The 11,000-nt window shown below is 38.7% G+C and overlaps 1 protein-coding gene across 1 annotated transcript; it reads right to left on the bottom strand.

Moving 5' to 3' along the window:
• Positions 1 to 984: 984 nt before the first annotated feature.
• On the bottom strand, positions 985 to 8,576 carry LOC122770447 (carbohydrate sulfotransferase 12-like). Its single transcript, XM_044027309.1, has 6 exons — positions 8,455 to 8,576; positions 5,126 to 5,774; positions 3,914 to 4,056; positions 2,396 to 2,524; positions 2,093 to 2,285; positions 985 to 1,606 (listed from the first exon to the last, which is right to left on the bottom strand). The coding sequence occupies exons 2-6, from the start codon at positions 5,723 to 5,725 to the stop codon at positions 1,334 to 1,336; spliced, it is 1,338 nt and encodes a 445-aa protein (XP_043883244.1). The 5' UTR covers positions 5,726 to 5,774; positions 8,455 to 8,576; the 3' UTR covers positions 985 to 1,333.
• Positions 8,577 to 11,000: the final 2,424 nt, after the last annotated feature.

Genomic DNA, 11,000 nt, shown 5'->3' with positions numbered 1-11,000 from the left:
TTTTTACAGTTGCCCAAATGACAACAAAGGCAGCTAGAGTGAGCATTTCACTTTCACACAAAACGAAGAATTAGTTTGTACCATTGTAGTTGTAGTTATCATTAGGCCTGGGCAATATGGCAAAAAGATTATCATCATTACAATTCTCAAATTACAGAAGTTGATATTGATAAATATCATGCTAAAGGTACAGTAATTTAGGACCTCATGAGTCAAAAGAGACAGTTAAATATAAGGTAAAACTGTCAATTAAGTGTTGAATTGTATCTCAAACACATATCTATTTTAGTCAGAAACTAGAGGAAAGTAAAAACCAGTCACCAGTTTTAATATTGTGGCTAACAGCTGTATATTTTTTGTATAGTTTATAAAAGTAGAGTTTTTGACACAGACATGTAGTATGTGTTGCTTGCTTTTCATTCCCCATGATATCAACTCAGTATTTGACCTTTCACTCATAATTATTTTAACTTTGAAAGTTTTAAACTGCATGTGCACTTTAAAACCCCAATTGATTCCATGTGGCCCACCTTTTAATAACAAGTTATAATGAGTTATTTTTGTAAATATGCTTTTATTTAGAGATTTATTTGTTCACTCAATATCATTCCATTATCAAAACAAACTTTTATTTTGAAATCTGTGATATAATTCATGAAATAATTGTAAGCTCTTATCTCCCACCCCTACTAAACAGTTGCTTTTTCTCAAAAGGTTTGACTTTTTTTCACTTGACCAGCCCTGACTGACCAGACAAGATGCTCAGTGGCCCCCAGGTCATTTGAGTCCCCTGCTCTACATCACTATACATTTTAGTTTATGGCAAATTGTTGCAGTTTCGTTCTCGTGTTCCCTGCACACAGGAATTGATTTGTTTCACAGCACAACTCACAAAGGCATAAAGCCAGTAAAGACAGCTGCAAACATTTAGAGTATGAAGGAAGAACCGGTCACAGAAAAATTAAATTAGAAAAGGAAAATACATTATTTTGAAACACCATTTCTTTTATTGCAGCATACAGTATTTCCCATCAAAGATAACAGCTAACATTAGCCCAAGTCTTTTCCCAATTGCTTCCCAAAAGTTATAAAATACTATTCAAAGTGCCTTTACGTGGGGAAACAGACTGGGATAATGTACAGTAGCTTGTACGTGAGTGTGCTTTAGATATGAAACAAAGACAAATATAAAATACTGGCAGGCACTTCTGTCGCTTGATGTCGGTACAAAACAAATGAAACAAACAGCATCATAGACTTGTCTTTTAAGGCAGGTAAATGAGGTGTGGGCGCTACACACAGTGCAGTGCCCAGGCCTTTGGCTCTGTATGGGTTACTCATGAAGAATGCCCTCAGGTTTGGGATAACCAAACAGCTTAAAGTCCGCTTCATACAGCTTGTACAGTTGTTTCCTCATTGTTAGGGGAATCTGTGCAAACCAGTCTCTTTCCCAGCTGGCAGCAGTTTGGTTTCGAGCCCCTAAAGGGAAGTGGAGTAGGTGGTCCAACTTCAAGAGCTTCAGAAGTTTATCTGAATCATTTTCCAGGGTTTCTAGTTGTCCAATGAAGTCATACTTGATCTGGCATGGGTGGCACAACCGATACACCTAAAAGAAACAAACACTTTTTAAATATTTATTGATGTACTGATACATTTTTTAATCTTACAAAATCCAACTCTATCAAGACCCCATTCAGAACTGGTATTAATCTTTGCCCTAGTTGATCCAATCACATGTGAACAGTCCTAAGTACAGGTTTGAATGTTCTGAACCCATACTAAAAGTATGTGTCCTCATTTCCAATCAAAAATAAACACATTCAAAGGTGACATTCTCTGACCTGTGGTACTTTCACAGTATTGTTCCACGAATCATTCATCTATGCACACATTTGTACAGCCAGACTCATTAAAAACATTAATGAGTCTGGCGTTATTGTGTATTTAAATGAAGGGCCAGCAAAGCTAGATACAATCATATGTGGTTACAAGAAGCTTTTTAATACCATGTGTGAATAACAGCACTACACTCTGGCCGTAAGAAACCAGATTGTTGAAAATTGACGTCTATTGGGGAATAAGTGACAAATACCTGTCGCCAGTGTTCATTGAAGATATTCTCTTTCTCTGTCTCTGGATCCAGCAGGTATCTGATAAATTGCTCAAATGTCGGTTTAATTCCAGCAGCAAACGCCTCAGCTGCCTTTTCTGGCAAACTCCCAGAGACGTTACCATAACGACGCAGAATCACGGAGCCAAAGTACGTGTAGAAGTCCTTGTTGGGCCTTGAAACACACAAAAAAAGCAGACTTCAATTGTTCAATATTCACAGATTCTGGCTCTGCGCAGAAATTGTGAACACGCACAAACTTATTCTCAGCACCATGACACAGACCTTCCAAACTTGTTCCTGAAGGCAGAGATGAGACGCACAAAAGGATCTCGCACAAACAGAAACTTGGTGTAGTGCTGAAGCTTAAGTGCCATCAGGTGACGGGACAGCGAACCATAACGGCGCCAAAACCTAGTAAAGTGCACATGAACATATGTACAAAACATCATGAGGGACATGGTGTTGAATGTATTTCTTAGTTTGCATTCAAATTCAGGATGTACAAAGTTTCCTGTGGCACTGAAAACAACAATAACGTAAAAGTAATCCTAAAAATCTGTTCTTTAGAGGAAAATAACATATAACAATAACATGTTTAGACACTCATAAACACAGGCAGAGGGAGAGAAAGGTCTGTGTGTGCTGCTGCACCAGCTCCGCCTATCATTTCCAGTCTCTCCTTTCTTGTGTCACCTTGGTAAATAATTACTTGAGCTCCCGGATAACGTGTCAAACAGTGTAGGTGTAACTCTGTGTACAAGCGTTACTGTAGCACTAATGAAAAAGGATACCCACTTTTCATATGTTAAAAAGGACGCTTTGTCATTTCTGCATGCAAATAAAATTGTATAAATATAAAAAACACTTTATTCGACAGCATTTAGAGTTTCACAGAAAACTAAACACCCATTTAAATGAACCTGATAAAATGAAAAGAAGAATGCATAACAGTTTATTGGTAGTTGTTTTTCTACCACTGGGGAAACTTAAGGGACATTAAAGTGACTCACTTATACCTATTGATATATAAAATGGTAATACTGGATGGACAAGCATAGTTATTTTACATAGTAAATACTGTTGATCATTGTTAGAAAACCTAACAGTGCCTCCTGCTGGACAAAGTCAGTAATACAGAGCTACATAATTGTCTGTTCAGTGTTTAGGGTGTCTCTGTGACTGAGTGAAGCAGCAGTAATGTGAGGCCCTTTGTTGTGTCGTTGTGCATCGATGAGACAATGTAAGTACAGGTTGTTTTCACAAGTTATTGATATTTAATGCCCAAATCTTGTGTTTATCGTTTAAATCCATCACCCTTTAACCTTTGTGCTGTTAATTTAAATTGTGTAGCAGCTAATTAGCTCACCCACTTTTGACATTAACATGATGCAACCATATGGTTACTGTGTGTAGTTTGATGCATGTGATGATGTAAAGGTCCAGTGTGAAAAATCTAGGTCATTATTTGGCAGAAAATAGAATAATTATCCTTTATTGGGGCCATTTTAATTGTGAAATGTGTACTCTGCCACAATCATTTTTAATTGTTTGACAGATCTAATAATAATTATTATTTGTAAATGTAGACATGCATTTCCCATCGGTTTGCTCAACCATGACAGAGTTAAATGTTGCTTAATGTGCCAATTTGTATACTTTTAATTTGGAAACTTTGGAAGCAAAAAGTAATACCACATTTACAACATTATATCGTAATACGTCTTCCATTATTACATCCCAACAATACACCTGTTTACTTAACATGTACCATTCCTGTCCGTGTGTGTTTGTGTGTCTTACTTGGCGAAGGTGAGGTAAAGCGAGGAGTTGTGTACGATGTCTGGAGGCAGAGCCTCCGGGTCAGTGTAAGGTTTTCCTGAGTCAGGCGAAATCAGGGACTGAGACAAAACCACCATCACTCTCTTCCAGTTGGTGCACGCCACCTGAACGGAAAGCAGCGATGGACAGAGGAAGAAAGAAAGAAAGACAAAAGATACTACGTGAATATCACAATGTGTTTTGATTCAATTGTTTTAGCTGATTAATCGGCTCCGATAACACATTTACAATGACAATGGCAACAATGGCTCTGTCATGTGGACACGTGCATCGCTGCTTAGCGGCTCCACATGCATGCAGTCGCTATACTGGCAAGTATCACGCCTAGCACAAAGTATGGGTCAGTGGACATTTGCTCGTTTAAGGGAAAAAAATGTGTACATATGTGATTTACTCACATTTGTATGTAGTTCATACTTGAGATAAGCTGCCTGGCATAAGTATGTGGATCCAAACACAGACAGGACTCCAAATGTCTTCATGTATATATTACTTCATTAAAGCGTCAGGAATGGCTTTACTTGAAATGAAAATAAAAAAAAATAACCTTTTTTTTCCCCCAAAGCTACAGAGCGCCACTGCAGAGGAGCAGAAGAGTCACATGTGACTCTAGAGCCACAGGTTGCAGACCCCTGGTTTAAAACAACAAACAAAAACAAACTCCAGTACATGAGAGCTTGTGTGAGGAATGCAGGGTCTGAGTTGCACTTAAGCATAAATTGCATTACTTCTGCTTGGGTTCACAGCATGTTGAGTTTAGAGGAGGTACAAAATGTATTCAGTAAACCTCGTAAATATCAGTTTTGTGTATTGTTATGTCTGAATATTTTAAATGCACATTTTCTTTGAATGTTGTGACATTTTTTTTTTTACATTTGGGGATATTGGCCAATTTATCATCTTTTAATCTGCTTTGTAATGCTTTAAAACTATAGGTGTTCTACCCATTCTATCAGCCTTTACAACTGCAGTTCAGTTGCTCTCTCTTTTAAATCACTCACTCATGAGTTTCGTGGGACTCGTTAGTGCCAATCCCAGGCAAAAGGTCTCTTTTAAGTTTCAAATTTCAAAATATTAGATGGAAAAACAAGGAGATGTGATTTTGTTCTCCATGCACACCACCACACTACCAATTGTTACACAAATACAAGCATGCACAACAGCCATCTGTACCTTGGGAACATAACAGTAGATAATCTGGTGTGTGTCATCCACAATCAGGTGATCCAGTTCCCTGATGGAGATCTGCTCAAATGCCAGAGTCCTTCCAGGAAATTCCACGGCGTCCTTTCCTGAACAAACATCCATGATCCTCTGCTTCCTCGCCTCCTGTTCTCCATCGTCAACATAAATCCTTTCCTCCTCCTCATCCCCTCTTGTTTTCTCCACCTCCTTCTGCTCCTGCTGATCTTCTTTCTCCTGTGTTTCATCTCCAGCTGCTCCTCTCCTCTTCTCTGGGATGAGTTTTGTGCTAGAAGTTGTGGTTGGGATGGTGAGGGAAGAACTGGTCTTGGCTCCGGTGGTGGATGTAGAAAAGGACAGGCCTGTTGTCACCCGAGGGCAAGAACCAGACTGAGGGTAACATCGTTTGGGGTCCTGCAGCGGATACAAGTTGAAGCCCCCGACGTCGTCCCAGTAGACGATGATCAGCAGAATCATAAACAAAGAGCCCAAGATGAACGCCACTCGAAGCCCACGCCATATACCCATGGTCATAACAGATCTAGAACCGTGATTGGTGAAGAAAAGAGGAAGGGGACATCTCAACTCCATGGTGGCTCGTCAATCACGGAAGGAGACACTTCTCGTTTGTCGGTCGCAACTGAAAGAAACAGGAAATATTACAAAAATCCCTCTTTCTCTTTTTCTGCCTGAGTGAAGTAACAACATGAGTGAGAAGTTTTATGGTACAAAACCTAAAATATACAGAACCCTTGTGATCTTTGTGTACATTTACTCTAGTAAATGTATTGTTACAAACATAAAGAATATGATGAGCTTATAAATGTGATGAATCAATTGTACATTAAAGCATTCATGCCAGTAACTAAGATTGTTTAGGTCTTTAATTTCTCCTGGTAGAAAACACTCAGTAGGTTTTTCAAACAAGGCTGAGAGGTTGGAATGTAGTACCTCCAATTTATGCAAGTAAGAGAGGGGAAAAAAAAGCAGAGGAAACAATGTGGAATTCACATGACAAGTGGCCAGCGAGGCATCTGCACCACACAATTCCCACTGCCTCCTCCTGTGTGCACCTCCGGCATTGTTTGCAAGGAGAGCATGCAACGATTGTTTTCACAGACCATAACATGGGGCGGTTTCAAAATAAAATACCTCAACTGGAACAAAATCAAGTAAAAACAAGCCCAGATGAAACGGAATGGACTGGGACAAATGGAACAGGACACATGCATTTTCCTCCATTGCATCCTTTAAAGTGTTATGTTAGTCTCTTTGGCATTATATATGTGACAATAATAAAAAAAAGTTTCAGAAGAAGAAACAAGGTATTTCCCAACATTTTATAAAAGGTCCAAAATGGCCACAATTAGCATATTTCAAAAGAAGACAAAAAAAACCCCATTCCAGATTAAAAAAATATTTGAGGAGATTCTGAGGTTTGGGAAATTTCTAGATTTGTGACTTAAAAACATTATTCAAGTCTATAAGAACAACATTTGTCATAATTTGCCGATTATTAACAACAATAATTAAAAATGGGACATTATCAACCAATGATGTGGTTGATAATTATACTTTTTATTATGTGATAATATACAGTTAGTGGCAGTATATATACACACTGTGCTGGTTGTGTTTTTGACCAACACCAAGTTGCTTGAGGCCGTGGGAACCTCTGCCCCCACCCGGAGGCACTCAGCTGTCACAGAGATGTGAACAAATGTGTGTGTGTGTGTGTGGGGTGGGGGGTGGAAGCAGCTACAGTCCTGTGCCTGCTGCAAGGTTTAAACACTTTATTGCCCCATAAAAACATCAACAGCCTGGGCTAACAGCACAACACACGCACAGCTCATATTATTTTGACAGAGAAAATGATTGGTTTCTCTGTGGTGCTTTTTAAATCCAAACTCCACGTGGACTAGATGAGTCTATTCTGAGACACAGGCATTCATTAAAAGGGATAGTTCAGGTTTTTTGAAGTGGGGATATGTTTTCCTTCCTTGTCCAAAAAAAATGCCCCCCAAAAAGAAAAATGTAAACACTTTCAGTGGTTATGAGGCTGGCATGCAGGCAGCCCTTTGAAAATATAACCCAAACAGCTGATCTGCCACATGGTAACACATGCAGTATTCAGTGTGCAAATATGTTGAGGAAACTCTTTGGACATCTTCAAACAGCATGGTTGGGGGTTTGATCCCCTGATGTGTCCCTGTTACCTGAAATGACTGCAGGCAGCTGTGGAGGCAGTCGGTGTGTGAATCATGGGTTTCATAGATGTGTGATAGAAAATATAGATATATGTATATAGATTCATGTATGCATGGGTGTGAGTGAGTGAATGAATGGCAAAACTGCAGGGTTAAAGGGCTTCGATTGATCAACAAGGACCAGAAAAGTGCTAATTGAAAAATGTTCAAAACACAGCAAATGCAACTGATTTTTACAATGTTTTCACATCAGAACACCACACAAACCACACACTTTTATAGGCTGAACAATGAATCGAAATTTTATCGAAATCGCAATACTTGATATTTCTTTAAAGCCAAAATTTGTGTCAAACTATAATTTTACGTTAATTATTGTCTGGATCTATACACATCTTATTCTACAGACTGAAGAGAACATCTTTGTTTCTGACAGATCTGCAATTCCTGTCAAAAATCATCGCAATCACTGTGATAATATATGAAATTTATTCAAAATCATCTCCCTCTCATACAGGCAGCGTGTTGGACTGTACACGATACACTGACACAACAAGACTACCTCATACAACCATACTACAAAAAACAACAACACCCTGAACTATCCCTTTAACCCTCTCCTGTCTCAGCACGCGCTTGTAACCACACACACGCGCAAAAGGAAAAAGGAGGAGGAGGAGGAGGGTGAATTGTGGCTGTGATTCTGCAGTCAGTTTTTAGATTACGTCTTAAAGCAGAGGAAAAGCAGAGGAAAGGGGACTCACCACCTCCTCCTCCTCCTCCTCCTCCTTCTCCTCCCCGTCGTTGGCATGAATTTATTCAGTTCACAGGTTACAATGTGTCCATTCACCGGCTGCCTGCCCGCGCAGGACACTGTCCCATTCTCATGCGAACACTCACTGTCCTTTTACAGCCAACAATAGAGGACAAAACTGCTTCCTCTGCTTTCTTCTCTCCCTACAAACCTTCATCATCATCATCATCACCATCATCATCATCATGGAATAAAGCCTGGCTCTGTTCCCGTTACATTTCCACACGACACATACATAATCACAGATTCCATATACATCTGTGGGAGGGCATTAAATGTCCATTTATGTTCAGTCTTACCGGGCCGATGAGCTCCATGTCTCCGGTTTTGTCCTGCCTGAATGTCCCCGGTCTCTCGTGTGTCCGTCGGTCAGTCCGGTGATGATGAGCCGGCTGAGCACGACAGGACCACAGTGTCTCCAGTCTAGTCCACGCATTGTACTGGCGCTAAGTCTCGCGAGATTTTCGCCGGTCAAAACACTTTAGTCATTCGTTTGATTGTGGAGTGTCCGTGCCGCCTCGTGCCCATACACACACACACCCACGTGATTATAATGGCCAAATAAAATTGAATAAAAGTAAAACAATCGTAGTGAACTTATCCTTAATTTTAAAGCCTCATTCTCAAAATGATTAGCTGTAGTTTGTTAGGCATACATTTAATATGCCTCTTAAACAGTTTTCTACAAAATCAATAAATCTATAAAGAAATTATAGTGACATAAAATGAACATTTCTGGGCATTTTACACACTTTTATTAGGGAATTTATGTCATGGGCCGTATAAAAATGAGAAATGAGAAAACAATTATGTTTATATTTTTTATAGGAACTTTATCAGGAACTGCAGAGTGGTGGTTTTCACAAACTAAGCAATGAATGCATGAATGAGTAAATGAATGAATGAATGAATGAATGAATGAACATTTGGCAGATAACACATTTGCTAGATTGCTGTTAAAATCAGTTACCAAATATCTCCCATTGGCTGTTTCCTGACAAGAGATGAAATTCTTTCTTGCTGTCCATACAAATGCCGAGTTAAAAGTCAATTGAAAGTAATAAAAGAACACACAATAAGGGCAGTATAACTAGAAATACAATAGAAATAGACATCTGTTATATACAATGAATTATAAGTATCTAATATGTACATAATATAAAAAAAAACCACTGTTGAAATAAAGATCATTTATATACAATGTGACTGGATGCCATTTGCTGTAAACACTCATATTACAAAGTCCTAGTTAACAGACTCTTTGTGGAGTTACAGTTGTGGTGGGACTTCACAGCACATTGAACACCTCTGGCTATTCATTATGAATAATGAAATAGTCTTCATCACTGATTAGGATTTCCTTTGAAGATTCACATTGAAGTTTTAATAATCACATGATACAAACACATATAGGGAACTATAAACCTTTATTTATTTTCAATTTTATGTGTAAAAATTATACAAAACATAAAATTCAAATGATCAAATTCTGCTGTGAAACATGCAGCTGTCGGTTTGTTTTGCTGCGTCAGCGTTTCCCACTGTTCATATTTTCCAATCACACACGTTGCATTGCCACACGGTGGCGTCATTTCATCATCTAAACTGAAAAGCAGCTCCTCATATGCTTTTATGTCAACTGGGAATATCTAAATAACATAGAAATATATATTTTTTTTATTCCTCTTGTGTTTTGTATCCGACATTCATCTGTGCAGCTGAAGTAGACGTGGCTGTGGTCTGTCCACTGGGCAGAAATCAGAGAAACTTTGGAATCTTCAGTGATACATGGACCACCATTAATTTTATTCTCTAATAAAAAGGATATTTTGATGCTTCTTCACAGATGATCTCAGTCTCTGACGTGTTATACATATAACATTTCTCCTGTATGTGAGACATTCCACAAGACAAGAAGTCACATTAGAAATAGCTCTGGTTTAAAAAAGACACGAGTTCTGGTGTTTTTGAATTTTTAATTAGTCAGTCATCAACTGGGATTGGCACCAGCAATCCCCGTGCCTGTCATGTGGAGGATAAAGTGATAGGAGATGAATGGATGGATGAATAATTAGTCAGTCATGGGCCTGTGTATTAAATAGACTCAGCTAAAGTGTAGACTGAATCAAAGAGAGGACTTTCCATTTTGAAGCAGTAGTTCTGCTGGAGGATGTGGAGGTCGACTTGAGACAGTGCATTATCTCCCATGTTGCATCTGTGACTGATGACACTAACTGCCAGCATTTAGCCTCAATAACAACATTCTACTGCAAGAACACATGTACTAGTAGCTTTTTAATGAAATATGACAAGTCACCAAACACACTGTTGATGTTGTATCCAGCACAAACTGCTGCACAGCTGTATGCTGTCACATATATGCTGGGATCTGTTATATTTATATAATTAGCTGCTAATGCATTCACTATGGGTCATTGTTAGATGAGGGAGTCGCTTCAATACACATCTCTACAACAGCAGGTGGCAGTGTTGAGTTGCGTTGGATTTCAGGAGAAGGAGAAAAGAAACAGAAAGTTATGCTAAACTTTTCTTTGCAGAAATAAATGTGGTGCTGTAGAGATAAGTCAACTGAAGAGCTCTTCATTTCCAGTTTCCCTAAACTGATCACATAGACATTTAGGAAAGTTGTTAGTGATTTTACAAATGTTCTTGTTTTAATTGCCTGTGTTCAACATCTCTCATGTTCAAATTTATACTCAATATGAAAATGACTCGTAAAAGAAATTCTCTCAGTGTAAAATGAACTCACATTGATTTATCAAGTGACACATCACAACACAATATAAAGTCTGTTGGCCCGGGTTGTATTTGTTTGTGAGGGGGA

Source organism: Solea senegalensis, linkage group LG6, assembly GCF_019176455.1.
Source record: "Solea senegalensis isolate Sse05_10M linkage group LG6, IFAPA_SoseM_1, whole genome shotgun sequence".
NCBI classification, from domain to species: Eukaryota; Metazoa; Chordata; class Actinopteri; order Pleuronectiformes; family Soleidae; genus Solea; species Solea senegalensis.
Note: the sequence above shows the minus strand (reverse complement) of the source record. Positions and strands in the feature narration are given on the sequence as shown.

Coding starts and splice junctions, on each gene's coding strand:
- LOC122770447 (XM_044027309.1), bottom strand. CDS start 5,725: ATGGAGTTGAGATGTCCCCTTCCTCTTTTCTTCACCAATCACGGTTCT. Junction 2,525..3,913: donor CTTTACCTCACCTTCGCCAA/GTAAGACACACA, acceptor GCACTTTACTAG/GTTTTGGCGCCGTTATGGTT. Junction 1,607..2,092: donor TCAATGAACACTGGCGACAG/GTATTTGTCACT, acceptor TGTTTCTTTTAG/GTGTATCGGTTGTGCCACCC.